The sequence below is a fragment of the Fulvia fulva genome, chromosome 6 (genome assembly GCF_020509005.1).
Source record: "Fulvia fulva chromosome 6, complete sequence".
Lineage (NCBI taxonomy): Eukaryota > Fungi > Ascomycota > Dothideomycetes > Mycosphaerellales > Mycosphaerellaceae > Fulvia > Fulvia fulva.
In genome coordinates, this window is record NC_063017.1 from 3,138,097 (window position 1) to 3,166,094 (window position 27,998).

Here is a 27,998-nt window from a genome sequence, read left to right on the forward strand (position 1 = left end):
CGCAGGCCTTGCGCAGGGCTGGGGGATAAGACGTCGTTAGACCATAGTCTTCACGACCAGCAGTGCGGCTATTCATCTCTGGATACCGACAACGACCAAGTTCCTCGGGCTGAACTTGTAGTCAAACACTGGCTCGACCCACGCCTCTTGCACCGCGTCTTGCTCTTTCAGCCAGAGCCATCTATCAACGACAATAGTTGCTTCGATAACGCCTGCAGAGAACGCCATCAAGCTCCAGATGACGCTCAAATCCTTCTTGCCGCTTTGATACTGTTTTTCGTAGTTCTCAATCTCAAGATCTGTAATGTCACCCATCTTCTCTTTGAACACGTCTCCTTGTTCCGAATCGATAGTGAGCTTTTCCAATGCTCCCCGGACGTAGGTAGTGAAGCTGTCGTAACATGACTTTCGCAAGCTACCGATCACAATAGGTGTACCTCCACTGCTGTGACCGGCGGGACTGCGACTGCCGGCGCCTTCCAGTGTAGGTGGGCTGACGACACCACGATCCATGAAGATCCTTTGAAGCAGAGCACGATAGAAATGGCGCGTGAAGAAGGACTCGCTGTCCTTGGGCCCCCAATTTCCTGGTGCTTGGACCGCCATCATGCGAGATGTGATGTTGAGTCGTACGCCTTTGTCAGAATTATTTGCATCGTCTTCGTTGTAGTAATTGCACAGCCGCGAAGACATTGGAAACCCATGAGGATCGCACGCTTCACCAGCCTTCGCAAGACGAGGATGCTCGTGTGTCGTCGGTCGCAGTTCTGGCAGCTTGTACGTTGCCGGTCCGAGACGTTCGGTCACCAGGTTGTAACAGCAGCCAACCATTGCCACAGCCTTGACCTCGTCGTTCAAGAGCAGAGAGCGAAGACCATGGTGTACTAGATTGCCGCATGAATGGAGAGACATGACCATGAGGTTCGTCTTGCTCGCAGGAATGCTTGAAATTACGCCAGACAGGTCACCATCCTGTATACGATGCTCCACATACTGAATCTTGCCAGATCCGGCAGTAGGAACCTCGACCGTGGGTGCTGACGTCGCATCATCTGCACTCGAATCTAGTGGCGTCGGCAGGCTGACTGGTGCAACTGGCTTGGGCTCAGGTTCTGATCCAGGTCCTTCGCGACCTTCTCTGAATGCTTTCTTGTTCCTCATCAGCTTCTGCTTCTCTGTGAGCTTAGCGAAGACGTCAAGTTCTTTGGCTCGCTCGGCATTGGCTTGCTTGCTCTCTACTGCGATGATGTTCTGATTGTACGGCTCACTAGCCAATGCTCGACCAAGATAGTTCTGACCTGACCCGAAGTCCACAAGATGGCTGATGGATCCGTCCTTATGTTGCGCGATGTCTGTAGTCAACTTGTTGAGGTACCAGGCAAAGAGCCCAACTTCATGCACTTTCTTCACATTCATGCCGACAGCTACGTGCCTTGCCAACTTCTGCGTCGGCTTCATGGCTCTGTTCCGTGAACACTGCGAGCCGCCTGGCTCTCTGTCGAGCAGGTGCTTCCGTACTGTTCGGATGTAGTCCAACAGAGTCTCGGGAGGAAGGGGTCCATCCCTCCACGAAGGAGACTGTTGCGACTGCGTTACATTGAATGTAGATAAGTCCTCTCGCATCAGTAGATCCAAGATGTCCATTACATCGTGCGCTGTAAAGAAGTCCCTCCAGTCCTGCGGCAAGATCCTTGAGTATAGACTCGGGGTGCTTGTGAAGAAGTCGAGAATATGCACACCACCGCACAAGTTTCGCAACATGCCATTGGTACCAACGAAGTCCAAGAGGGAGTCCACATACTGCGCTGTGCTGGAGAAAGCATCGGTATGTGGTAATGGGTTTTCCGGGCCAATCTTTTCTTGAGGCATGGCTGGTCTTGGGTCGGCTTCAGCCATGTTCAAGGATCGTCTTTATTCTTTGATGGTCGGATCTGCTCTCCTGCATGACCCAACGAACACACCCGTAGTGACTCAGGCGATGTTGCTATGTCAAGAGTCAGAAATTCATGTGAAGCGCGTCTCTAGCGCGACTGGATTGGAAGTGTGGCGCAGCTCATCGCGCCTACCCCTGCGCACTGGTGTGAGATCGCTGACAATCTGCATATCCATACATGTACCGTTGCATTGCCATCCTTCTTGATCGATCGAAGCGGATGATAAGGCATCGGAGCTTTCGATTCAGAGTGTAGTCTCAAGTCCAGGAGCAGGCCTCTTCACCACAGGAATCCAATACAGCCATGTCGGACGACCCCTTCCTTGCGGCTCAGGCTGATGTTCTATCACTACTGGACCAGACTCGATCACAGCTCAAGTCTTACCTGCGCATACGATCCACAAGCTCCGCCTCGCCTGAACTGGTTGAAGCGCGGCAAGAACTAGAATCGACCCTCACAGACCTTTCCGCAGACCTCCAAGACTTGGTCGATAGTGTGAAAGCTGTAGAAGGCGACCCCTACCGCTATGGCCTCGACGTTGCAGAAGTTGGTCGTCGCCGAAGGTTGGTACAGGATGTCGCGAAGGAGGTTGAAGATATGCACCAGCAGCTCAATGCGACGGCAGCACAGGCAGATGCACACCTGGCACATCCGGACAATTTCGCGGTGGACGCAGACGACATGGGCGATGAGTACGGCGAGTGGGAAGAGCAGCGACAGATGGAGATCATGCACGAGCAAGATGAGGCACTAGATGGGGTGTTCCAGACTGTGGGCAACTTGCGCATGCAGGCAGACGCCATGGGCAGAGAGCTTGAAGAGCAGGCTGAGCTGTTGGAAGATACGGAGAACATCACCGATCGAGTCACTGGGAAGCTCGAGACTGGCATGAAGAAAATCCGATATGTGATTGAGAAGAATGAAGGTAAGCAATTGATATGTTGTGGTGATGGCGTTCGCAAGTCGGAACTGACTTGCTTTGCAGACAAGTATTCGAGTTGCTGCATTGCAGCACTGATCTTCGTTTTGATCCTTCTGCTCATACTGGTCATCGTTCTATGATCAACAGCATCACTTGACAACAACGACCTCAATGCATATGCATACATGTATGCTAGCCCGCTGGCAGCAGCAATCAAGCGAGATCCCTGTTCCTGTGGCGCAGCTCTCGGCAGCAGCTCACCTCCACTTTCGCCATGTGAGCTCAACTGCAGCATCACCAGCGACGCATTGATATAACGAACAATATGAATGGGGACAGTGCGTGTTATCGGGATCAGTGAAGCCGAGTAATACTGACATGCCATAGGGTCACACCCACTGCTGCAACAGACAGCGTTGAGCGTTAACCCGTTCATCGATCTGCCAAAGGCACCAACGCTGCCGCATAACTATGCATCGCTACCTTCCACACTGCCTCCCTCGACGTTGAACTCGGCACCGGCGCCTTCGAATCCAGAGCTGCCGGCGTACGTGACTTCCTCGTCAGGTTTTGCAGCACACCCAAGAACCATCATTGCACAGAACAAGTCTCTCCTCGAGCAGATCGAGAAGCAGCGTAAAGATGCTCAGAAGCAAGTGCAGAAATGGGAACAGAGCATTAGGGATAGAGAGCTTGCGGAGAAGCGAAGGAAAGCGCCGGGATATCTAGACACTGGCATTGCATTGCTGCAGCCGGAGAAACCAAAAGCTGAGATGGGTGAAGCAAGTAGCAAGAATCTTATGGATGAGCCTGCTCCCGCCGAGGTTGATGGTGCAGCGCGGCGGGGTGACAAGGATGGGAGCGATCTGGGTGTGGCAATGGACAGGGCATTCGGAGCTCTGGGAAGAAGCGAGATGGGCTAGCAAACGGCGGTGCAGCAACTCGAGGACGTTTCAGCTTGGACCTAGCGGACTCGAGCTTGGTCACCCACCATTGTAGCAATACCAGCGGGGCACGACCAACAATCAGGTCAATGCGGCCACCATGCCGTGGCATAATTCAAGTGGCTGGGACTATGACTTGAACAAATCCGACTCTTACGACCCTCTTCGGACACAGACGAACGTCAACGCAACAGCAACACCATCTATTTTCTACGAATTACGCAAGCAGAGCCAGCACCGCAAGAGGAACAACATGATTACTCCAGAGACCTCGCCACGCTCTCATAAGCGCCGCCGCTCGGAAGACGAACCAGAGCGCAAGCCGGTCGATGATCAAGGACTCGAGAAGGAGCGCAACGAAGTGAGTGTGTCAGAAACCTGTGGAGTGCGCGAGACATGCGCTTCTCGGGGCGCTGTAGACGGCGCATTGCAAGGACTTTCGCTCCAATGTCGGGCTATGCTCCAAACAGTGCCGATGAGTGTTGAGTGTCGTAGCTGACATGACTATTCTGCAGGATATGCCCGCCTTCGTCAAACGCATCAAAGACAACAAGGGCGACATGATCCCAGTGTACATCGAGAAGAATGAGGAGCCAGTGTTTGTTCAACGCGCCTTCCTGTCTCGAATCTCACCCAAGATCAAGAAGAAGATTGAGCAGAACATGGGAGAAGATGGAACACGCAACCTACACCTCGAAGCACCTGCACCCGTCGTCAAGCTCTTCCTCTTCTGGCTCTTTCACGATCGCGTACCATCCTTCAAAGACCTGTCCGACCTCACGCCACCCGACACAAGCGACTATGAGACACGTGAGCAGTATCAGATCATACTCATCAAGGCATGGGTGTGGGCCAACGACAAGGAGCTTCCAGCCATGCAGAATGCTATCATGCGCCACTTCTTCGACGAGATTGACGTCCAATTCTTAAGTGAGGACGTCTTGCAGGAAGGACTACTCAAGACTCGAGCCGGGATGCGCATGCGCAAGGCCCTCCTAGAGGAGCTCGTCTGGCTGGAAGACCATACAATTATCGAAGATGACGACGATGACGATGGCAACCTATTGGAGCATTTGAACGTCACCTATGTGTATGGCTTCGACCAAGACTGTGAGGAGGCCATCGAAGCGTGCGAGAAAAGTTGCAAGAAGAGAGGCACTGCAGGTGACTATCTTGTCAAAGAGGCATGAAGAGCGACTGATCATGTGGAGGGCTCTGTTTGGAAGTACCCATGCCGGCATGTGGCACCCATCGAGCTGCACAAGGAATGGAAGACGTGTGGCATCTGGCCTCGAATTGTATGCTACAATGTCCATTCCGTACGTCGCTACTAACACGCCTTGAGTGTCGACCTCGTTTCGCGGTTGCAACGAGCAAGGGAGCTCGCAAGCTCAAGCAGATCCGGACCCTCTATGATGTTATGCCCCACCAGTATTACAAAGCGCACTCATATCCACAGACTTGACATCAACCATGGTCACTCTCATACATATCCATTAACATCAAGTACAATGTCCGGCAAGAAGGTGTTCATCCTGTGGCTTCATTGGCTGGAACGTACTTGCTCGTGGCCGAAGGATACTCTGTCACTGGCTTTGTCCGACGGAAAGAGCATGGCGAACAAATCAAGAAGTCGGGCGCTGAAATCGTCTATGGTGACCTGAATGACAAGACGGCAATCACCGAGCAGGTCGTGAAGCACGACATCACGTTCCATACTGGTACGAGACCGCCACCATTGGCAGAGAGAGTTTCGCTAAGATAGAGACAGCGACCGCCGACCACCTGCCTTCTGCTGAGGCAGTCATCGACGGTGTCAAAGCACGTGCCGCCGGCGGGAAAGGCACCATCTTCATCCACACCTCCGGCACATCTCTCTTGACCGACTATCCCAAGATCAAGAACAACCAAAAGTCCAACGACATCTGGCACGACAGTAATCGTCAAGAGATCGACTCTCTCCCCGACGATGCTCCGCACCGAGAGATCGACCTCGCCATCGTCAATGCACAAAAGGCGCTTGGCGAGAAAGCCAAGATCGCCATCATGATTCCTCCCTTGATCTACGGCTTCAACGCAGACCACGGACGTCTCACCATTCAGATTCCGACCTTGAATCGCTTTGCACTGAAGCATGGTTTCGCAGCGCATGTTGGCAAGGGCGAAGGTGTTGAAAGCAACATCCACGTCAAAGATCTCGCGCGTGCATATATCGTTTCAAAGAACCCGTACTACTTCTGCGAGACTACTGGCGACAAGGAGCCGAGCTGGAGGGAGGTCGCGGAGCTGATTGGCGAGCAGTTGCATAAAGTTGGCAAGATTCAGGATCCCAAGCCGAGGCAACTCAAAGAAGATCTTTGGGCAGACGTCTTTGGTGACTTCACAGGCGCTGTCATTGGACTGAACAGCAGGAGTCGCGCTGTTAGGTTGAGGGAATTGGGGTGGAAGCCCCAAGAGAAGGGTTGGAGGGCGAGTTATGTTGAGGATGAGTTGCCACAGATTCTGAAGGAGGAGACTGGGAGTTTTGCTGGGTATAAGGGTACTGTAGCGAGCTAAGCACACGGGTAAGTGGTGATGCTCGGCAACAACACAACGAACTTAGTCTGACGTTACTAGATGATCAAAGACTTTTACACCCCTGTCGGCTGCGCAAAGATCTAAGCCATGCCATAGCATCTTGACCCAGCAACCCAATACCGCTTCAGAGCGACTTGCCTGTGCAATAGTCGATCACCCAAATCGTGTTCGCAACCGTGCAAGACGGCATCGAAGGATTCATGGTTGCCTGAGACCATACTACGTCAAGCTTCCCGGAAGGAATGTGGCAGTGCCGAGTCGGGGTAGTCAGCCGCACTGCTGCAGCCATTCAGCTTCAGTCTATACTACAACACTAACATCCAAGCCTTGCTCGCATGACGATCTCAAGGCACAGCAATAGGCAGGACTAGATGCTGGGGTGTGCAATTGTGGATGATGATGATGATGATGATGATGATGATGGCTAAGTATGCTTCTTCTTCGCGGCTTTCTTTAACTTTAATCACTACACATCTGTCTGTACTACAACACTCAAGAGTACTACACAGCAACTCTCACAAGAGCCTGCTTCAATCGACGTTGACATATCCTCGTCAACTTCTCCAATCACATCACAGCCATGGGCTGCGGCGGATCGAAACCAGCATACGGCGGCGGCAGCAACTATCGTAGCAGGCCGATGAGGCAAGGATATGGGCACTCTGGTTCTGCCAGTGCAGGTAGGTCCCACATCATCGCTCTATCGTGCGTTACCTCCATACTGACAACGACATAGGCATCTTCGCGTCAAGCGGCGGCTTCTCCTCAGGAGGGCATCATCATCATCATCGCGGCGGGCACCATGGTGGATTCTTCGGCGGAGGCGACGGCGGTGGAGGAGCGTCGTCGGGCTGTGGAGGTGGCGGCGGAGCGTCAGGATGTGGTGGTGGTGGTGGAGGAGGTGGAGGCGGTGGCTGCTAGATGATGTTGAACTGTAATTGTTAGCAAGGATACCCAAGCATGTGAGCGGCGGGATGCTGCATGGAGCAATTTAAGTTTCTTTTGACACCTCTTTGCTTTGACACGGCATCGCTCTATTTCGTATTCTGTTGTATATACCTCGTTCGCTATTCACGTTGCGTAGCCTCGATCATTCGACCTGGAGATAACATGAGCCTCCACGTCCGTCAGGCCGCCATGGCCGAAGCAGAAGCGAATGGGTCGCCGGATGACCCTCCTACTCTCCTTTCTAGCTCAGAAGAAGAAGACGAGGAAGAATGCGAGGACGACTACCGCGAGCCAATCTCACGTCGCCTCCGCTTCTCCAACGAAAGTCCAGCACTTCCAGCAAACCGCGGCATCGGCTTCCCTCACATTGTCATGACCAACGACTTCGACGAAGAGTCCGACACCAGCGAGGTAAGCTTCGCCGACGGCATCGCCACATTCCTTTGGAACTGGGATCGCGTTCAGTTCTACAAGTTCTTCGACATGACGAAGGATAAGTTTGAGATTCATTATGATGCACCACAGGGGCCCATCAAGGATATGATCATTTGGAGGAACGGGGACAGTGTGATGGTAAGTAATGACTCGGGATCACTAGGTCAAAACTAACTGTAAGAAGGCAGGCTTCAGAGTTCCTGGCATGTACGGTGATATGGAGTGGGATGCTCAGCTGGTCTACTCGATCGAGGCTGATGGGAGGTGGTTTGGTAGGATCTGCTCGGAGGCGACGAGGCGGGAGGCGATTGAAATCTTTGGGGAGTCCTTTTCGAAAGCGATATTCCATCATAGACTGTGGGATTTGAGAGGAAGTGCAAAGGTCAAGATCCATCATGCCTAGGCTACTGAGATGTCGATCTTCCACCGCCGAGGGCAGGTGAAGAAGTTTATTGCCGCCGAGCGCTTCGAACTATGATTGAGGTATTATAAAGGCCTTTGCTTAAACGCGCTAGCGTATAGCTAGGTAGCATGGCCGTGCCGATGAAGTCGAGCTTGCAGCGCGTCGCTATATGACTCACGGCTGCGCCCGTCGGATAGCATTCCAAGAAGCAAAGTCGAGATCCGACCCGGCAATGTAGACTACCAGTGACTACTTTGTCATCAGCCCTTGCGCGAGTCCAGCGTGACCTCCGCGCAGCACATCAACGGATTATCTCTGATGACGCCTTGCTTGTACTGCCTGTCAGCATTGGCATAAGCCCGGTCGTCCACAGTCTGCTTATTCTTCATGCTCTCTCAACTCCACCGCACTGTCACTGCCCCCACGCTTGAGCCCAGCAGCCACTCCCCGCTCACCAGCTTGCAAGTATTGCCTCCATTCCTTCACGAAGAGCTTGAGATCGCTCCTGGCCTTCTGTCTCACCTTCGGCTGCAGACACTGCTGTCTAACAAACCTCTTACACTCTTCTTCACCTATGCATTTCGTCCCTGGCCGTCCATCTGGGAAGACAAAGAATCTCATTCTTCGAGTCGGGTCGAAGCAGTTTTCGTGGTAGATGCGCGCGAGGCGTGTTCTGAGGTGTCGAGTGCCTTCGTGGAGCGAGCGGAAGAGGTCTTGGTCTGGTTCGCTGGGGATAGAGTTAGCATGTGACAGTGGTCGGTTTGCAGTTGGGGAGATACCTTAGTTTGAGGAACGCGCGGTGCACATCTGCTTCTGAAGGGTCAAGGTTGCTGATGATCATGGTAGGCCGTTCTTCCAGTATGATCGTGCCGACAGGTATGTCTTGGGTCGCGAAGACTCCGTGGCCTCTGCCGGCAGACGTCTTGATCTCCAAATGCGGGTTCATGGTCGAGTTGGCTGGCTTCCTGCAGCGAAGAGGCATGTAAGTTGTCTATTCTGTAGGGAACTCGGTATCGAACATATAGGAGGAGGCAGGATAAAAGGTGAGCTTTGAAGAAGGTGGGCGGTGCGGCGTTTTGTGTTGCAGTGCCCACATTCACTGCGTTTGCGCCAAGCCTTCTCACAAGCTCAAGATTTTCCTAGAACAACCGCTGGAATACATCGCGTGCTCTACTCTGGTATGTTCTCGGCGATCATTCGATCACATTCCAGGCATCTCTTCCAGAAAGAGGCCGTTCACTCGCTTCTGTCTCCTTCATGTCCCTCAGGTTCTCCCTCATCTCCACGACGACTTTATACTGCTCCACGAAAGTATCCCGCTCTCTGACAGCCTTCTCCCTGATCTCTGTATCTAAGTTCTGCGCTCGTACAAAGTCCCTACACTCCTTCTCATCAACACACTCAACTGCCGCTTGTCCGTCGGGCAGTGTAGCGAAGCGAAGAGCGAAAGGACGCTGGCCAACTTCGTGCCCTAAGTCTGCCGTAATGCAGACTTTCTGTAAGATAACATCTTGCACAGTGAGTGATCGAGTTGGTGTTGTAGGAAGGTCGCACATTTCGAGTAATAGTGCCAGCTGAGGCAGTAGTTGCATAGTCTCCCAATCCTTGCGGTACTGCTCGGCAGTGGCAGAGTCGGAGCCGTAGAAGTCGGAAACGAACTTGATGGCTTTCTGCATCCACTCTCGAACGTTGATACCCCACTGGAGAGGAATCACGTTCTCGTCCATAGCTGCTAGGTACGCAAAGTGCGTTATAGCGGCTTCATAGTATGCCTTACCGACCAGGTCTCTTTCGACTCCTTCCGCTTCGAGGAAATGGGCGAGGAGAAGTTGATAGGCTGTGATAGTGCTGAGACTGGTAGTGCTTGACTCGTGGGAATCGGGCTCATTGAGAGCATCGTAGACCTCCTCAGTGTCACGGAAGTCGGTCGAGTCGTAGTGTGACAGATCGACTGGGTCATCGAACACGGTCTTCCAGCGAAGTGCAAATATGATCTTGCGACGGAAGTCGCTGAGCTCGATGTCTTCCACGGATCGGTCGCAGGTAGAGCACTGGCAGTCGAAGTTCCAGGACTGTGAAATACGTCAGCCCATGGTTCAGGTCAAGGAGTTCTGCCGTACGTACCTGAAGAAGTGCCTGTCTTTGCTCTCGAGTCATGATCCAGCAGAGGTCAGACCTGTAGCTGATGCAGATCTCATCGCCCTTCTTGATCGGCGCAATGGCTCTGATATTGTCCACATCATTGGTCTCGCCAGCTGTAGAGGCTACGTTAGGACCACAAGCGTGATTGATTCGTGCTATGTTCAGGCACATGTAAGTCGAGTCGAAGTCGCCTAAGATGAGGTCAGCAAAGGTCCAAAGCGGTTGTAGTTGGTGGTCTCACCGAATCTATTGGTAGTGTAAATCCTTTCCACGAGACTTCGCCCATCTTCCGGGCCTGCGTGCAATGCTAGTAACTGCTCGGCTTGCTGTTGATTCAGCTGTTTGAAAGCGCGTTCTATGTCGTCCTCCGAGTCCTGTCGTTTCCCTGCTTCTTTAGCAATGACCATCACATGTTGATCGGCCAAGATCAAGGTGCCAGCGGAGACATCTCGAGTCGCAAACACACCATAGCCTTTACCTGGTGATGCTCGTACTTCATATGGAAGGCTCATGTTGCCGGTGACGGGCGCTTGTGCGGTGCTATTGTGAAGATGTCGTCTGTGTACATCGCAACCTCACGCGTGAAGTGTGCACATGTCGAAAAGATGGCCCCAGTAAGCACAAGCGCCAGCCTCTCACGTGCTGAGACATACATTCACTGCTGAGACCTCTTTGTTGTGCTTAGACATTGCTTTGATTGCATATTGCGCGATCGTCAGTCGACGCAAGGGCCGGCAGATATCACGTATGCGCGTGTTTAGCGCGTCGACTGTGCTGCTATGAGTAGAGGAGGCTCTTCAACATCGGTGTCCTCTTCCTCTCTCTATAGTCATCTGTATCTCCCACCTCGTTTCGCGCAATGAGACTTATGTTTGACTTGGCAGCTCATGTTCCCGCGCCTTTACTCGAATCTCCACTGGCTGCCATCTGACACACTGCCCCCTTCCACTCGCACATCACTTTCTCCATCGCGTTCTTCGCACGAGCTCGAGCTTGGCCATTCAAGTGTTGTTGCCGAACATTCTCCTTACATTCGCGTTCATTGATCAGCTTGATCGCCGCCTTGTTTCGCGATGGGATAAATCGCAAAGCGAAAATACCAGAAGCTTGCTGCATGTCTTCCGGCGGTTCCATTTGTGCATGTGCCATGTCGCAGCGGTATCCTTTGACGAGCTCTGCGATTGTTACTCGACTTTTGGGCAGTTTTGCGAGGTATAGGAGGGTTGCAATGTGCAGCACGAGCTCCAGCTGAGGCACTAGCCGGTATTTCCCCCATTGTTCCTGGAGATGCTTTGTCCGAATGTCATGTGGGCCGTAGTGATCGCTGGAGTATTGTATGGCCTTGAGCATCCAGCTTCTTACGTTCAGTGCGTATTGCAAGAGAAATACATTGTCGTTCACCTGTTTGAGATCGTGGAGGAGAGCTTCTGCCGCGTTGTGGTATGCGTTGGTAAACATACCCTTCTCCACGCCTTCAGCCTCAAGAGCATAGGCTAGTAGCAAATGATGAGCTACGCTTGTCTTGGCGGTCGGGGTCTTCGTCCTAGCCCTCTGGACTAGGTTGACCGCACTTTCGTACTGGTCATAGCTGAAGTCCTCAAAAAGGCTGTAGTCCACAGGCTCAATAAAGTCCTTACGCCAGTACAAAGCCCATACGATCTTCCGACGTGCATCGCTGAGCTTGACTTCGTAGTCTGTGCGATCGCAAGCACTACATCTGCAAATGAATCCCCAATCCTAGAATGATCCAGTCAAAGCCGTGATCCAGGCAAGCCGCGATTGGTTGCCTCTTACCTCGAGTATCATTCGTCGCTGGGCTCGCGGCCATAGCTCGCATATGTCCGGTCGGTAGCTGATGGTGATCCCATCACCAGCGGAGATCAGAGCAGTGGCTCGGACACAATCTTGCTCGCTGCCATCAAGCCCAACATCAGCATTTGGCGTGCAGGCGTGATTGAAGCGCGAGATGCTTAGATACACCCAGCTGGTCTCCTCATCACCTGCCACATCATCAGTACATGCTACAAGTGATGAAACGAAAACCTGCTCACCGAAGCTATTGGTGTGAAATATGCCGCGAACAGTCTTTTTCTCCGATTCTGTATCGTGCAATTTCATGAAGTGGTCTTTGTCGAGTCGGCTGAGCTTGCTGAATGCCTTTAGAATGTGTCTCGTTCGAGCCGGTTTGTACCAAGTGCTGCGAATGCGCATAATCTTTGCGTCAGTCAAGATCACAGTGCCCGCCTCGATGTCCTTCGTCGCAAAGACGCCATATCCTTTCTCAGCAGTGAGGCGGATTTCGTACGATTCCGCCATGGTGGTTGAGGTGGTGTTGCGACTCGGAGGGCGCAAGTTCAGAATACTCGCGCTACTCGAGCTCGAGACTCTACCGTCACCATATTTTCGTTCGCGGGCTTCCTTCACCAGCTCGAGACACAGTGTGGCCGGCTGAAGTGAATAATGCCAAGCGGGTTGATGGTCAGGTCTCTACTACATGAGACGTCGGACCGCCTACCCACGACTTGGAGATAGCCAGACGACATAGTAATGTTTCGCCCATCACACTGGAAGTGCTAGGCTCGGCCGCGCTCCCTGACTCGAAGACTTTCCCAGCTCTTGTGGAACCGGCCATGAAAGTTGAATTGGAGCTTGCGGGACCGCGAACTTCGCAACCCCGAAGAGCAACGTCTTGCGAGTAGTATGGGCTTCTATCGAGCCCCGCAGATCGCTTTGTCGTCATAGAGAGCAGGTGCATTGTAAATCGATGCAGCACTGTTAGTGCGACGTCCAGTCGCATCGCCAACGTCTTGGGGAAGAACGGCATCGGTGGGCTGAGTAGCCTCGGTAGAAACTGTTTATACAGGATATCTCAAGTCATTCGTCACACATCAAGCGAGAAGAGGCATTCTTACATCAAGTCTAGCCCACGCAACAATTGCACCGCTGTCCTCTGCACTCCTAACGCCTGTAAAGATCCCGCTCCCTATCCTGAAGTCTTTCTCGACGTAGCCGGTCGGGACTTCTGCTCCTCGTCCGCCGCTGCTCGTCTCGTGATGGAGGATATCCTCGATCTCGATACGGGTCGCCTCGAGACCCTGGTGCCCGTCCTGGGCCATCGTCGCGATACGGCCGTGGCGGTGGTGCATCTGGATCGCGGTATGCGTCTCTGTAGCCTTCACGGCTGTCTCGACGTGGTCGATCGTAAGGATCTCTTCGGTCGTCTCGTGGTGGCAGTGGGCCACGATCATCATATCGCGGTCGTTCGCCACTCTGATATGAAGGTATGTATGTGTCCAGGTTCGGTCCGCCTCTAGGAGGTGCTCGCTCGGATGGTGGTGGTCCTCGTGTTGGGACTTCCGACGGTCGACCCGGCACATTGTCAGGTCTTGGAGGTAGCTGATGACCGTTCTGTGGAGGCCCTCGTGGTAAAGCGCGGTCAGCCTGTCGATACGCTGGCTCTCGTGCACCAGCAGCAGGTGGTGGTCTTCTGTCATCGTATCTCGGTGGTCCGTTCTGCACGCCAGGTGGCCCTCGATCGCGACCATATCCTCCACGCGGCCCTCTGTCATCGTAGCCATAGCCGTTCTGATAGGAGTTCGGAAATCTGTCCTCGTTCGGGCCAAGGCCAACGGTACCGCCTGCCGGCGCAGGAGGGAGCGCAGCTCGTGCTTTTTGTTGGTTGCCACGTCTTCGAGCATCAAGCTCGTGGCTGTCTTCGTATCGTGGTAGAGACCCTGGCTTTGCTGGTAGTGGATCGACCTTGAAGTACGGATGCTGCAATGCATCGATCGCGTTGATCCGCCTTCGCCAATCGAGGCATAGCAATTGCTTCAGCAGATCCAGACCTTCCTTGCCAATTGACTTGAAGCGTTCGTCGATGTTGCCGCGGGACCTCTCCCAATCTCGCTGACCTTCACACCCAGGCAGTTCTGACCACCCTGGCATGCTGTCGTCTGTAGGGTTTCCAACAAGCTTGAAGATTCGTACACACTGGTCTATGTCTGAGCGTCCTTCGAGGATAGGCTTCCGCTCGAACATCTCGCCGAACACGCAGCCCACTCCCCACATGTCGATGGCAGGCGTATAGCGTTTCAAAGTCAGCAACAGCTCGGGTGGTCGATACCATCTGGTTACGACTAGGCTGGTGTAGTCACGAACAGCCTACAGCAGTCAGTATAACGACTTTTATTAAAAAAGATAGTCTGAGAAGGGTGGCGAGTGTACATACCTTACCATTACCTTGCCCAGGCACTGGTGTCTCTCCGTCGTAATGCCGTGCCAGACCGAAGTCAGCAATCTGCAGGATTCCGCGATTCGATATGAGGATATTTGCTGCCTTCATATCGCGGTGCAAGATTCTCGACTGAGGTAATTGTTAGATTCGTAACCGGCGTTCTCGGCTACGAACACTCACATCGTGTAAATATCGCAAACCTTCCAGCAACTGCAGCATATAGCACTTCACCTGTGCATCGGTGAAGCGAATGTCGGGGTTTGTCAGCATCCCGCTCAGGTCGTGGTCCATGTATGGCGTGACCATATAGAGGGTGGCACGCTTCTTGCCGCTCTTGCCCTTGTCGTCAACTGCTTCGTCGTTAGTGCCGCCATAGAAGTTCAGTATCAATGTCCGCTTCCGCAGACTGGCTTGCGTACGTTGCTGCCGCTCCACTGCCATTTCCTCCAGCGTCAAGATGTTGGGGTGGCTCAGCATTTTGAGTAGCTTGACCTCTCGCAATGCTGTGATGGGGAAGCCCTCCTTCTCGTTGTGCATGAGGATCTTCTTGAGCGCGACCATGTTGCCCGTCCGTTTCGACTTCGCCTTGGAGACGACTCCAAACGTGCCCTCGCCGAGCTTCTCCTTCATCACCTCATACTCCGAGATCTTTGCGCTGCCTCGAAAGCGTCGCTGGGTAGGATCCGTGATGCCCTCGGCCACGGCTGATGGCGTCGCGCCGGACGACATATTGCTGATGGTTGTCTGGTTGTGATCATGCGTAGCGCATCAATTGGTGCTTCGCCTTACGTGATGAGGCTTCGCGGTATTGTCGCCTGTTCATGGATGATGGTGTTGCGCATTGGAGCTCGTGGTCGCAAGTGTCGGAGTGGGACTAGCAGAAGTCGCGCATTCGTCGCGTGATCGGGAAGGATATGTTTTGTGGTGAACAATATGTGAGGATGTGTCGTACAATAAGTGAGAATGTTGATCGCGAGATTGTCACCTTCTCGTCGATGAAGGTACAGTGGGTGTGGCTTTGGCGATCTCAGCCCAATCGGAATTTAGCCCCCGTCCATCAAATGCTTGGTCCGCGATTGGCCTCCGACCTCACATCGCGCGCATAGCACCAACCTCACCACCACTACCAAACACGCGGTCACATCACCTGCCACAATGTAAGCAACGATCGAGGTATAGCATGGCATTCAGCTCACAGTCACCCAGGAACCCAACACTACGAAGAATGGCAGGCGGCCACGGTCCTGCAGCAGGCCACGGCGGACACCCAATCCACATTCACCCAGTCCGACCGTTCTACAGATTCGCAGCAGTTGGCCTTGGAGCATCGATGTGGTTCTTCGTACGGTCGATATGCACAAATGCGATTCAACAGTACTGACCTCCGCCGCAGTTATTCTACCGAGCACGAACCGATCTACCTGTACTCCTCGGCTGGAAGCACCCATGGGACCATTGAGCGATTTCGGCGGCAGGGAAGGAGACGAAGGAAGATGGAAAGGACGGGCATAGTTGCGACACTGGCGATCATGCGAAAGAGTAGTGAGGACACGTCGAACGTCCTGATTGTATATACCGGGCCGGCGCTCATGAAGAGATATGACTATGGGCATTGCAGCCTATTCTACATCCAGGAAGAAGTCGGCCGACTCTCCTCCTAATTGTGTCAGGTTTCATGCGAAATATGCCATAGGTCGGGGGACATCACTCGGTGCGGCGCTTTACACATTGAGGGCTCCAACATCAAAGTGCGTTGAGACACGACTTTTAGCTGACGCTTTTTGCACACTAGCATCTGACATCCGATCACGCCGTCGAGGATAAGCTCGTAACGTCATGTTACCAAGGCTTGCCAGACTCGACTATTTCAGCAGACAGACATCGATATTCAAACCCGCCCTCCAGCAGCTAAGGCAGCATTCACTCGTTCAATGCATAGGTTCCAGTGCGGAGGCGATGCGATGCACTCGAAACTTGCTCGTGCAGCGCACGGACCCACAATACTCGGCGTGTAAGTATTGTGTGAGTGAATAGCACGTGAAGTGAGACATCAGCTGCCATTCACCTACGCACGAGCCACACCTCACATCTTTATTATGCAGTCCGCAGCAAACTTCGCCACATACAACACGCTGGATCCACACTCTAACCGTTGAGTCATTCACCACCAGCTCATGCTCAGCATGACCAACAACGACATCTCATCCGCTCGCGATCTAACACTCGAGGACGACGGCATAGAAGTTGTTGAGTCCTCTACGGCTACCACAGCGACTGTCAAGCAAGAGACCACGCCCGCTGCTGAACACCAGCCGAGTCCAACCAACAGTGACTCCAGCGGCAAGCCCGACACAGCCACTCAACTCCTCCAATACATTGGTCACTACGCAGGGAAGAAGCTCCGAAACTCCCTCGCACGTGCACCCACCGGCACTCACCTCAAGGAACTGACCAAGCTCGCCGACTATCCCTACGGCGAAGGCACCAACATGCCCAGAGCCGACGCCAAGACCAAAGCAATGGCCGAGTACGTATCGCGAGTTTCATGCGTTTCCATCCATTCACTAACATTTGGACTAACCAGCCGCATAGCCCACTCCCAAGCCATCACTTTCGACCAGACTATTTCCGACAAGAGTCGGAAGAAGAGAAAGTTTTGAGAGTGAGTCGTTCCACCTTCCGCCTCCCTCTTCTCTTCCCTGCACACACTGACACGACTTGACAACCAGGTCTGGATCCCCCTTGACCCAAACGAGAATCCCAACCCCAATCTCCGGCAAACTCAGATCCCCTCCGTTAACCACTGGTCCCGTCCGTCCATTATCTCATTAATCAACACCGAAATCTCGCTAACACGCCAAGTCTTCGACATCATGCAAGCACAACCAGATCGGTATCCCACAGTCTCGAAACTCCACGCTGCGAGCATCCTCTCAAGTATCATGGGAGATTCTTCGGATCCTATGAAGGATTTGAGGGCATCTCATGCCATTTTGGGGTTGAGACTGAAGGGCGTGGAAGTTTGTGAGTGGGTGGAAGATTTTGAAAGAGTCGAGGTTCATTGGGAGGATTTGGCGGGCAAGATGGGGTTCCCAGAGGTGGAGGACATGAAGAGGTATTTCGAAGGATTGGAGAGGGACAGAAAACTGTATGTCACTGGGTAGTAGTGAGTGTACCACACTACGTAGAGGTTATTGTGGCGCCTGGTCAGACAGCTTCGGCTCGAAACTACCTAGGTACGACATGGCTTCAGGATTGTTAGCTATGGCAAGACGGCTGGTGCGAAGGCTGTGAAATCCGCCCTTTCCGGCCGTTCTTCAGACATGCAGAATCTCCAACTTAGAGTCGTTACAGTCATCAAAGTCGCAACGTGTCTGTTAATAAATTGTCGATGTCATTGTCTTCTGAAAGGATCTCGTCGCGGGAGCACGTGCGTGTCGATCTCCACTCGGCTGCAACTGCCGTCATCGGGGACGAAGTGGGCACACGATTGTGGTCAAGACATCCATACCTCACCATTGTTTGCACCACGACATGTCATACTCAAAGAACATCTCTAGCAGCAGAAACTCTCTGCTGCATCACTACGACCATGGATAAACTCACCGACAAGATCGCGGCATTGCCGCCAGATGCAAATTACTTCTCTCTAGAGTTCTTCCCACCGAAGACGCAGCAAGGTTTCTCAAATCTCAATGCCCGACTATCACGCATGGCGCATAGTCTGCGCCCACTCTTCGTCAACGTTACTTGGAGTGCAGGAGGGAGCACATCGGTCAAGTCACTGGCTTTGGCCGAGTTGACGCAGCGAGAGCTGGGACTAACGACATGTCTTCATCTGACGTGTACGAATATGTCCCGGGAGCTGATCGATGAGGCATTGGAGCAAGCGAAAGTCCTAGGGGTACGCAATATTCTTGCCTTACGTGGCGATCCTCCGCGAAGCGACGAGTACCGAGACGACAGTGTGCCAAATGCAGAAGAGGATGACTCGAACAAAGATTTCACCTGGGCAGTGGATCTGGTGCGATACATTCGCAAGCAGTACGGGAACTACTTCTGTGTAGGTGTTGCCGGGTATCCTGAGGGTCACTCGGATCAGTCGCATCCAGAGCACCAATCAGTCGAACATGACCTGCCTTACCTTGTCGAGAAGACAAAGGCTGGAGCGGACTTTATCATGACGCAGCTGTTCTACGATGTCGATGCCTACGATACATACGAGAAAACTCTTCGTGAGCACAAGTCGGGAGTGTTAAAGACGATTCCCATCATACCCGGTCTCATGCCGATACAAAGCTACCAGATCTTGCGACGAACCACGAAGCTCAGCCATGCTGCACTACCACAGGACATCCTGAAGAAACTAGAGGCTGTGAAAGGCGACGATGAGGCAGTAAAAAGAGTGGGTGTGGACATACTATGCGAGATTGTCGACAGCATGAAGAGCAAGGGCGGCAGCGGCCCACGAGGCTTCCACTTCTACACTCTCAACCTTGAGAAAGTTGTGGCTCAGATACTCGAGAAGAGTCAGCTCATACCTCCTTCGACTCCTGATCAGGAGACGAGCGGCGAAGATTCAGCAGTTGCGGAGGTGGATTCGGACGATTTCGTGGTGGTAGATCCTGCTCAGAAGAGAGCGAATCGTAGGAAGTCCTCAATGGCAAATTCGCAACCTCGAAATCGTGTCATTATCTCGCACACACGTGCTTCAAGCACGAGCAGCAACCGCACCTCGCACGCATATGAGGCATCGGATCAGGACGCAGGCGTGCCAAAGGAGAAGATCAACAGCCGAGCCAACACACTTGCTATTTCTGAAGGTGAAGGCGCTTTGGGACGGGAGGCAACCTGGGACGACTTTCCCAATGGTCGCTGGGGCGATGCTCGTTCCCCAGCATTCGGTGAGATTGATGGCTATGGCGTGAGCTTACACCTCAGCGTTCCCGAGGCCAAACGACTCTGGGGAGAGCCGAACTGCATTGAAGACATCTCGAAGAGCTTCAGAAGACATCTGGAAGGCGATATCGACTCGATGCCATGGTCGGAGGAAGCTTTGCAGCCAGAGACTCTCACTATCAAGGAGCAGCTTCTTGCACTGATCAACAAAGGCTGGTGGACTGTTGCCTCACAACCTGCTGTCAATGGTATACGTTCCACCGACCCCGTCTTCGGCTGGGGGCCAAAGAATGGTTTCGTCTTCCAGAAGCCGTTTGTCGAGTTCTTCGTCCCCTCAAATGAATGGGAGATTCTAAAGGGCAAGCTCGATCAGCATCCCCAGATCACATACTTCGCCGGCAACGCCAAGGGAGACTTCGTCAGTTCGGACGAGGACTCGGTGAATCCTGTGACGTGGGGCACCTTCACTGGAAAGGAGATCATTACTCCCACAATCATCGAGGCCGTGTCGTTCAGGGCGTGGTCTGAGGAGGCGTTTGGCATCTGGAGGGAATGGCAGAGAGTGTACAAGGCAGGCTCGGAAGCGAGCAGGTTGCTTGAAACAATAAGGAAGGACTATTGGCTGGTCAGTGTGATCCACCATGGGTTCCTGGAGCCGGGCGCACTGTGGGACGATCTTTTGTAAGCATAGAGGATGGGTGATGAGGAACATTGAAGGCAATGGGTTATGAACGGTGTGGTCGATGCATAGCGGGTGAGAGTGGGAGTGACATTTCTGTCTGTATTACTGCTATCTGTTCCGGCACCAGTCTCGTCATCTCGCTTGCCCGTCGCTATTGCGCTCTACATGTAGATGCTTGAGCTGGTCTTCCGGGCGAGTCATCATCATCACAGCCTAGCCGACACTGCTGAGCGGTACACAGGCACGGCGAGGCCAATGACCACGCGATGCCCAGCATTGGCAAGCCACCTCAGGCACGCAAAACAGGGAACTCAAGTCTACCATGTCTAGATCTTGTGGGACCCCCATTTGGACCTCGATGGCTGGCTGTAGACGAGGTCGTTACATTAGCAGCTCAGACAACCTCAAACTTATTGCAGCTGGAAATTGCCGTTTGCGACGCGCTTTCTCACGTGAAAGCTCGCGTGCGGCTGCAGAAAGTTCTTCCAGTGCACGGTCCTGTTAGCCACAGCGCCACTGAGACTTCCCTGTCGCGGTTCAACGCTGCTTCCTACATTGACACCCACTTTTGCACCTGCCTCGCCAAGTATGAGACGCAATGAAGTACGCCAAACAGTTGCGCGATACGGCAATCCCGGAGTGGAGGGATAAGTACCTCAGCTACAAGCATGGCAAGAAACACCTCAAAGCCATCGCCAAGGCTATCAGAACATTACCAAAGGAGGAAGGAGCAGAGAAGGAAACACCACGTCCTTCACTTAGACAGACGTTCAGCTACTTGAAGGGGAAGGGAAGACCATCGACGACTACTATTCCGATCAACGAAAACAGCCCTTTGCAGACACGTCGAACTGGACCTCGCGATATACCTACGGCTACTCCAGACTATGGCTCCGCTTTGTACAGCCGGTCGGCGCCAGACGCCCTCGAATTGCCAGAACCAGCACTGCAGCGCGTGTCAACGCTCAAGCAGGTGCAAAGCGACGATACAGCCAATGCCTCGGACCAGCAAGAGGAAGTTGCACCTCAGTCCGGAACGCGTGCGCAAGAGCATGTCGCGGGCGTCTCGTCACCAGCATTGTCTGCAGACAGCCATGCCACCGATGGCGCGACTCTGCACGGGGAGATGACATCGCAGCGAGAGGCACGGGAAACACTCGACACCACGAAAGGCGATTTCTTCAAGTTCATGGACGGCGAGCTGCAGAAGATTAACCACTTTTACTGGGATAAGGAGGAGGAAGCGAAAGAGCGTCTACACCTTCTGCAAAAGCAGCTCAACATAATGCGCGCCTTGCATCAAAAAGACCACGATCCGAACGCGGAAGCGAATGGCAATGGTCATGGAGCAACACAGGAGGACCACCGGAGAGACTATGCTTTGCCCACATCGAATATCCCACCATATCACGCGGCGAAGAAGAAGATGAAGGCCGCTTTGATCGAGTACTATCGCGGTCTGGAACTGCTCAAATCGTATGCAACGACGAACCAAGAGGCATATCGGAAGCTCTGCAAGAAGTACAATAAGGCAGTCAAGGACAAGGTACCTGCAACGAAGTACATGGAGGAGAAGGTGAACAAAGCCTACTTCGTTGAATCAGACGAAATCGATCACATCATGAAGATCACCGAGGACCTTTACGCCCTCCACTTCGAGCATGGCCACCATAAAGTCGCGGTTAACAAGCTGCGCGCGAAGTCGTACAAGGAAGGTCACTATACCGGCGCCATATCAAGGAGTGGTGCACTGCTAGGCGTGGGGACTGTCCTTGCCATACAAGGGCTGACCCAAGGCGCACAGAGGCTATTCATCGAGGGCGATATCCTTAGAACGCAGACGGCATATCTGCTGCAGCTCTATGCCGGCTACTTCCTGATGTGGCTCCTAGCGATGCTCTTCATACTCTGCTGCGCCGTCTTCAGGAGATACAGAGTCAACTTCCAGAACATATGCGACCTCGAGAAGCGCACGACTTTGGACTGGAAGCAGATGGTTGAGATCCCTTCATGGCTTTGGATGATCTTTGGAATCATCATGTACCTGAACTTCGAAGTTATGGCTGGTGGCTATACCATGTTCGTATATTGGCCTGTAGTGCTGGCTGGTCTCACCCTCCTACTTCTGGTCTGGCCATTCAAAATGTTCTACCACCACACACGCCTGTGGTTGGCCTACAGCATTTGGCGCCTGGTCACTTCTGGCGTCGTGTATACGGTCGAGTTTCGGGACTTCTTCCTGGGCGACATGTTCTGCTCTTTGACATATGCACTCGGTAATATCGAGTTGTTCTTCTGTCTCTACGCCAGGGAGTGGGACCAGCCGGCGGTGTGCAACTCGTCTCACAGCAGACTTATGGGATTCCTGGCTGCGCTTCCTAGCATTATCAGAGGACTGCAGTGCATCAGGCGCTTTGGCAACAGCCACCAATGGTGGCCACATCTTGTCAACTTGGGAAAGTATTACTTCAGCACCATGATGTACATGACCTTGTCCTTCTACCGGATCACCAAATCTTCTGACTGGTTGGTCGCCTTTTGCGTTGTCTCCACGATCAACAGCCTGTATTGCAGCGTTTGGGACATCTACATGGACTTCTCACTAGGTGACTTAAAAGCCAGACACAAAGGCCTGCGCGGTGTGCTTGTGTATAACAACGCAGTCTGGATCTACTACTTCATCATGGTTATCGACGTCATACTACGGTTCAACTGGATCGCTTATGCTGTCTACACCGAAGACGTGCAGCACAGTTCGATATGTTCGTTCTTGGTGGCCTTTTCTGAAGTCATCCGGAGAGGACTGTGGATACTGATCCGTGTCGAGAACGAGCAAGCCACCAACATAAAGATTGGGAAAGCACATCGGGTTCCGCCGCTGCCATACAAAATACCAGGAGAGGAGACACCGCTACCACGTATGTCGGAGGGCGATCTGGAACCGGACCAGCAGCTGGACGGCGTCAGCGAGCATTCACCGACAGCCAGCGTCTGGACCAGAGTCGGAGACATGCTGCAGAACCTTGGCAATCGCATGCGTAACGCACACGTGTTCGATTACCACAAGAAGCCCGCTTCTGAGAACGAGGACGAGGCTGATGGCTCTCAAGACTCGGATGACGAGGATGGGGACGAGCATGACGATTGAATGAGAAGATGTTGTAAGATTATGAATGATGACAGCACACACAGGGCGTTGGCAACTGGGTTGGGTTGGGGGCATTGGGAGGCGCAAGTGACAACTGATTGATTGACTTGATACCCCGTGAAATTTGCTGCGAGCGATTTAGGCATTGGGACGGAGACGGCGAAAGCGAGTCATGCTATAGTATCTCGACAGATGAATACGACAGATTTGCACACAGTCGTTCATCATCAACAATCTCTTACTGCACCGTGAAGCGTTGTAGGCGAGCATGGTTTGTTTGGCCGGAGATGTTGATCGGGAAGCCTTGATCTGGATCCCTTGCCCAGATTTGATTAAGCTCTAGTCAAATACCGGCTGGCGGGTGCAAAGGCGAAGAGCCGCGACCATCAATGTCAGTATCAGAAAGTCAGCCAAGACCTGGCGGTAAGAGCGCATTACTTCTTGCATGACCACACCATGGACTACTGTACCTTACTAACACATGTGCCCCTGAAGATCTTGCTTCGCCTCATGGGTACGTATATTTGTATAACAGCGAGACCCTTGCGGGCGGTGTGTAAGGCTGCATGAGGTTTTGGTATCGTGCTTGTGATTCGCCGTCGGAGGCGATGCACACACTTCCGGATTGTTAGGCGCATTATTAATGGTATGGCCGCTTTTGACGGGCTACAAGTATTCCCTGCGTGGGCTAGGTATTGTTGCATGACACCGCCCACGCATCCACGCCTCCCATAACGCATTACCCTCCCTGGACGCTTGCAGACGGAGGCACCTTGATGGATTGGTGTGCAAGTGCAGCCCAAGACGAGCGGGCAGGCGGAGATTGAGTTTTAGCATTGTTCTGACTTCTTTCATCAAATGCGCTGGGAGCCGTCGCTGCTCTCTGGAATGCAACACCACCACCACCACCACCACTACCACTACCACCAGCGTCTGTCCGTCCTACCTCGTCGCCCGTGAAGATCTGATTGTTTGTTGGCTGCAGTGCGAGCACGAGCTACACCTGTGCACAGTGAACCAGCGTCATCGCGCCCATCAACGCCTGCACTTCGGTATTGCCACGAGCACGAGCACGACGACCAATTCCAAACACCAACGCACGCCATCCACTCTGCAACGTGCATTGTCCTACCAACACCCGCCCTGCCGCCTCATAGCTCCCCCTTGAACATCTAATCACCTCTCCCTCCATCTCCATCACCGTCACCACACCTTGCTGCTAGCGAGACTCGCAGCATCACAACCATGGCCGACCGCCTCTACAGCCGGCCTGAGGGCAATACTCAGCGTCTGGCAGACGAGCTCGAGAAGCCATTGCTAGATGACAGAACGTACAGAGTGATCGAGCTGCCCAACAAGCTCCAAGCACTGCTCATCCACGACCCAGACACAGACAAGGCCGCAGCAGCCATGGACGTCAATGTGGGAAGTCTGTCGGATCCAGAGGATATGCAGGGAGTAGCACATGCCGTCGAGCACGCATTGTTCATGGGAACGAGGAAGGTGAGCTTGTCTCGGGACGAGCTGGAGCGGTGCAAGGAACCACGACTGACAGGCACGTGCTCATATAGTACCCAGGCGAGAACGACTACAACTCGTACCTCACCAAGTACGGCGGCAATTCCAATGCATTCACCGCGTCGACATCCACCAACTACTACTTTGAACTTTCCGCTTCCTCCAAATCGAACAGCCCGACCTCATCCGCGAATACCAGCCAAGCGAGTTTGCTCAGCAACGTTTCCAAGCATGAAGCACCACTCTACGGCGGATTGGATCGATTCGCACAATTCTTCATTGAGCCCCTCTTCGACGAGAACACACTAGACCGAGAGCTGCGCGCAGTGGACTCTGAGAACAAGAAGAACCTACAGAGCGACAACTGGCGGTTGATGCAACTGAACAAGAGCTTGTCGAGTCCACACCACCCATACCATCTCTTTGCGACTGGCAACTGGGATCTTCTGCACGATCAGCCCAAGGCAAGAGGCGTCGTGATTCGAGATGAGTTCATGAAGTTCTACAGCACACAGTACTCTGCAAATCGCATGAAGCTAGCTGTGCTCGGACAAGAGGACCTGGACACGCTTCAAGCATGGGTCGAGGAGTTCTTTACGGCTGTGCCTAACCAGGATTTGCCCAAGTTGGAGTGGACAATGCCGGCATTAACTGAGAAGGAGCTTTTGACCCAGATCTTTGTGAAGCCAGTGATGGACACACGTCTACTGGACATCTCATTCCCCTACCCCGATGAGGAAGAGGAGTATGAATCACAGCCTGGACGCTACATCAGTCATCTGATCGGTCACGAAGGCCCCGGCAGCATCCTTGCTTTGCTGAAGGAGAAGGGTTGGGCCAACGATTTGAGTGCAGGCGCTCAGCCTTTGTGTCCGGGTACTGCTTTCTTCACGATCATGCTTCGATTGACAACAGATGGTCAGACTCACTACCAAGAGGTGATTAAGACTGTCTTCCAGTACATTGCCATGATCAAGGAGTCACCTCCTTTGGAGTGGATTCACGAAGAATCGGCTAAGCTGGCAGAAGTTCAGTTCAGGTTCATGCAAAAGATTCCTGCTTCGCGCACCGTCAGCCGGATTTCTGGTGTCATGCAAAAGCCACTTCCGCGAGACAAGCTTCTCAGTGGAGATGCCCTGCTCACGAAGTTCGACCCTGCGGGCATCAAGAAAGGTCTCGATGCTCTGCGACCAGACAGCTTTCGCTTCACCCTCGTGAGCCAAGACTTTCCTACCGACTTCCCGTCGCGAGAGCACTGGTACGGTACGGAGTACAAGATGGAGAAGATTCCGGCAGACTTCATGCGCGAGATCCAACAGGCGTACGATTCGAGCAGCACCCAACGACCCGCTGAGCTTCACCTACCACACAAGAACGAGTTCATTCCCGAGCGCCTTGACGTGGAGAAGAAGAAAGTCGCAACACCGGCTTTGACACCCAAGCTCGTTCGCAACGAGAACAACATCCGTATCTGGCACAAGAAGGACGACCAGTTTTGGGTGCCAAAGGGCAATGTCTACATCTACCTGCGATCACCTTTAATCAACTCGTCTGCATTCGTCGTAGAGTGCGCGCGTATCTACAAGGAGCTCGTGGATGACAGCCTTTCTTCCTATGCATACGATGCTGAACTTGCCGGCCTCGAGTATGGCATCTCCCTTCACGGCGATGCTTTCGAGATCTCAGTCAGTGGTTACAACGACAAGATGCATGTCCTGCTCCAGAAAGTTCTCGAGTCGATGCGCGATCTGGAAATCAAGGAAGATCGCTTCAAGATCGTCTTGGACAGACTTGAGCGTGGACATCGCAACTCCGAATACATGGAGCCTTTCCGCCAGGTCAGCAACTACAGGAACTGGGTCAACAAACCACGCGCCTACCTTCCTAGTGAACTGCTCGCCGTGTTGTCCTCCATTGAGGTAGACGATGTCAAGAGGATGCACCCACAGTTCTTGCGCCAGATGCACATCGAGATCATGGCTCATGGTAACTTCTACAAGGAGGACGCACTGAAGCTTGGCGATCTGGTCGAGAAGACACTCAAATGTCTACCGTTGCCTCGATCACAGTGGCCTGAGGATCGTTCAATCATCTTCCCACCAGGCTCGGACTACACGTACAAGCATACCCTAGCCAACAAGGAGAATGTCAACCACTGCATCGACTTCTCTGTCCATATCGGTGATGCGCAGGATCGCCGCCTGCGTGCTAAGCTGTTGCTTCTTTCACAAATGCTAGAAGAGCCAGTGTTCGACACATTACGGACCAAGGAGCAGCTTGGGTACGTTGTAGGTGGAAGTCCAATTGTGACTGGAGGCCGTCTGCAATACCGCGTCCTGGTCCAGAGCGAGAAGCCCTGCCCGTACTTGGAAGAGCGAATCGAGCACCTCCTGAGCACCTTTGACCAGACCATCAAGGATATGCCGGAAAAGGAGTTTGAGGCGCATAGGATTGGTGTGATCAACAAGCGCTTGGAGAAGCTGAAGAACCTCAATTCTGAGAGTGGGCGTCTTTGGTACCATATCACGTCGGATGTGTTCGATTTCGAGCTTGGTGAGTACTATGATGATCTTTGAAATGAATTCTACTGACACACATTGCAGTCAACCACGACGTGGAGGCACTCGAGAAGCTCTCGCAGTCCGAGATTGTGGACTTCTTCAACCTCTATTTCAACCCAAGCTCGCCAGAGCGTGCCAAGCTTTCTGTCTACAACATCGCCCAGGCTTCGAGCGACGATATTGCAGCCAACACGAGCGTGTCCGAACAGCGTGCGAACCTTGGCAACGCCGTCTCCAGCATGCTCACCCAGCTTCAACTTCCCGCCGAACCAGAGCAGCTCGCCACCTACTTCGAAAAGATCGATCTGGCCAAACCGGGCCACGTCGAATCGATCGTGGCTGCAGTCGGCGAGTATCTCCAGAAGGTTGCCGGCATGGCTGCCGAAGACGCCAAAGTTATCATCTCGCAGGCCCAAGCTTTCCTTCCGGGCCTGCTGCCATCGCTAGGCATCAAGGCGCCAGCGCCGCAGACCAATGGTGATGCTAACGGTCATGCGAATGGTAATGGACATGTCGTCGAAAAGAAGAAGGAGAGTATCTTGATCGAGGACATCAAGGCCTTCCGCGCCAGTATGCCACTCACTGCCGCGGGTGTGCCTGTCAAGGACATCTCTGAGTTCGAGGATTTGGAGCCGAAGCTCTAGTCGGGTT

General features: G+C 53.2%; 16 protein-coding genes across 16 annotated transcripts; 11 read left to right on the forward strand and 5 right to left on the reverse strand.

Annotated features, from left to right (window-relative positions):
- Positions 1-72: 72 nt before the first annotated feature.
- Positions 73-1,896, reverse strand: CLAFUR5_07211 (Methyltransferase-like protein 25; the record flags this gene model as incomplete). Its single annotated transcript, XM_047906359.1, has 1 exon — positions 73-1,896. The coding sequence occupies one exon, from the start codon at positions 1,894-1,896 to the stop codon at positions 73-75; it is 1,824 nt and encodes a 607-aa protein (XP_047763071.1).
- A 341-nt stretch (positions 1,897-2,237) lies between these two features.
- On the forward strand, positions 2,238-2,996 carry CLAFUR5_07212 (t-SNARE affecting a late Golgi compartment protein 1; the record flags this gene model as incomplete). Its single annotated transcript, XM_047906360.1, has 2 exons — positions 2,238-2,859; positions 2,920-2,996. 2 exons carry the CDS (start codon positions 2,238-2,240, stop codon positions 2,994-2,996), a joined length of 699 nt encoding a protein of 232 aa, XP_047763068.1.
- A 185-nt stretch (positions 2,997-3,181) lies between these two features.
- CLAFUR5_07213 (uncharacterized protein) lies at positions 3,182-3,779 on the forward strand (the record flags this gene model as incomplete). The annotated part of the gene is made up of 2 exons (XM_047906361.1): positions 3,182-3,194; positions 3,244-3,779. The coding sequence occupies 2 exons, from the start codon at positions 3,182-3,184 to the stop codon at positions 3,777-3,779; spliced, it is 549 nt and encodes a 182-aa protein (XP_047763069.1).
- A 121-nt stretch (positions 3,780-3,900) lies between these two features.
- Positions 3,901-4,990, forward strand: CLAFUR5_07214 (uncharacterized protein; the record flags this gene model as incomplete). Its single annotated transcript, XM_047906362.1, has 2 exons — positions 3,901-4,161; positions 4,316-4,990. The coding sequence occupies 2 exons, from the start codon at positions 3,901-3,903 to the stop codon at positions 4,988-4,990; spliced, it is 936 nt and encodes a 311-aa protein (XP_047763074.1).
- Positions 4,991-5,273: 283 nt separating this feature from the next.
- CLAFUR5_07215 (Oxidase ucsJ) lies at positions 5,274-6,356 on the forward strand (the record flags this gene model as incomplete). Its single annotated transcript, XM_047906363.1, has 3 exons — positions 5,274-5,276; positions 5,308-5,521; positions 5,572-6,356. 3 exons carry the CDS (start codon positions 5,274-5,276, stop codon positions 6,354-6,356), a joined length of 1,002 nt encoding a protein of 333 aa, XP_047763075.1.
- Positions 6,357-6,957: 601 nt separating this feature from the next.
- Positions 6,958-7,298, forward strand: CLAFUR5_07216 (uncharacterized protein; the record flags this gene model as incomplete). The annotated part of the gene is made up of 2 exons (XM_047906364.1): positions 6,958-7,057; positions 7,114-7,298. 2 exons carry the CDS (start codon positions 6,958-6,960, stop codon positions 7,296-7,298), a joined length of 285 nt encoding a protein of 94 aa, XP_047763072.1.
- Positions 7,299-7,358: 60 nt separating this feature from the next.
- On the forward strand, positions 7,359-8,163 carry CLAFUR5_07217 (uncharacterized protein; the record flags this gene model as incomplete). Its single annotated transcript, XM_047906365.1, has 2 exons — positions 7,359-7,898; positions 7,945-8,163. 2 exons carry the CDS (start codon positions 7,359-7,361, stop codon positions 8,161-8,163), a joined length of 759 nt encoding a protein of 252 aa, XP_047763073.1.
- Positions 8,164-8,541: 378 nt separating this feature from the next.
- CLAFUR5_07218 (uncharacterized protein) lies at positions 8,542-9,109 on the reverse strand (the record flags this gene model as incomplete). The annotated part of the gene is made up of 2 exons (XM_047906366.1): positions 8,542-8,890; positions 8,943-9,109. The coding sequence occupies 2 exons, from the start codon at positions 9,107-9,109 to the stop codon at positions 8,542-8,544; spliced, it is 516 nt and encodes a 171-aa protein (XP_047763066.1).
- Positions 9,110-9,356: 247 nt separating this feature from the next.
- On the reverse strand, positions 9,357-10,817 carry CLAFUR5_07219 (uncharacterized protein; the record flags this gene model as incomplete). The annotated part of the gene is made up of 3 exons (XM_047906367.1): positions 9,357-10,235; positions 10,288-10,496; positions 10,547-10,817. 3 exons carry the CDS (start codon positions 10,815-10,817, stop codon positions 9,357-9,359), a joined length of 1,359 nt encoding a protein of 452 aa, XP_047763067.1.
- A 373-nt stretch (positions 10,818-11,190) lies between these two features.
- CLAFUR5_07220 (uncharacterized protein) lies at positions 11,191-12,621 on the reverse strand (the record flags this gene model as incomplete). The annotated part of the gene is made up of 3 exons (XM_047906368.1): positions 11,191-12,042; positions 12,100-12,305; positions 12,357-12,621. 3 exons carry the CDS (start codon positions 12,619-12,621, stop codon positions 11,191-11,193), a joined length of 1,323 nt encoding a protein of 440 aa, XP_047763576.1.
- A 642-nt stretch (positions 12,622-13,263) lies between these two features.
- CLAFUR5_07221 (Serine/threonine-protein kinase bur1) lies at positions 13,264-15,268 on the reverse strand (the record flags this gene model as incomplete). The annotated part of the gene is made up of 4 exons (XM_047906369.1): positions 13,264-14,466; positions 14,534-14,668; positions 14,720-14,889; positions 14,959-15,268. 4 exons carry the CDS (start codon positions 15,266-15,268, stop codon positions 13,264-13,266), a joined length of 1,818 nt encoding a protein of 605 aa, XP_047763575.1.
- A 426-nt stretch (positions 15,269-15,694) lies between these two features.
- CLAFUR5_07222 (uncharacterized protein) lies at positions 15,695-15,998 on the forward strand (the record flags this gene model as incomplete). The annotated part of the gene is made up of 3 exons (XM_047906370.1): positions 15,695-15,696; positions 15,746-15,881; positions 15,933-15,998. Coding segments are annotated over 3 exons (204 nt in total).
- Positions 15,999-16,713: 715 nt separating this feature from the next.
- On the forward strand, positions 16,714-17,703 carry CLAFUR5_07223 (uncharacterized protein; the record flags this gene model as incomplete). The annotated part of the gene is made up of 3 exons (XM_047906371.1): positions 16,714-17,066; positions 17,132-17,201; positions 17,269-17,703. 3 exons carry the CDS (start codon positions 16,714-16,716, stop codon positions 17,701-17,703), a joined length of 858 nt encoding a protein of 285 aa, XP_047763573.1.
- A 428-nt stretch (positions 17,704-18,131) lies between these two features.
- On the forward strand, positions 18,132-20,123 carry CLAFUR5_07224 (Methylenetetrahydrofolate reductase 2; the record flags this gene model as incomplete). Its single annotated transcript, XM_047906372.1, has 1 exon — positions 18,132-20,123. The coding sequence occupies one exon, from the start codon at positions 18,132-18,134 to the stop codon at positions 20,121-20,123; it is 1,992 nt and encodes a 663-aa protein (XP_047763572.1).
- A 595-nt stretch (positions 20,124-20,718) lies between these two features.
- Positions 20,719-23,268, forward strand: CLAFUR5_07225 (uncharacterized protein; the record flags this gene model as incomplete). The annotated part of the gene is made up of 1 exon (XM_047906373.1): positions 20,719-23,268. The coding sequence occupies one exon, from the start codon at positions 20,719-20,721 to the stop codon at positions 23,266-23,268; it is 2,550 nt and encodes an 849-aa protein (XP_047763571.1).
- A 1,245-nt stretch (positions 23,269-24,513) lies between these two features.
- CLAFUR5_07226 (Putative zinc protease) lies at positions 24,514-27,991 on the forward strand (the record flags this gene model as incomplete). Its single annotated transcript, XM_047906374.1, has 3 exons — positions 24,514-24,771; positions 24,840-27,339; positions 27,390-27,991. The coding sequence occupies 3 exons, from the start codon at positions 24,514-24,516 to the stop codon at positions 27,989-27,991; spliced, it is 3,360 nt and encodes a 1,119-aa protein (XP_047763570.1).
- Between the last annotated feature and the right edge of the window lie 7 nt (positions 27,992-27,998).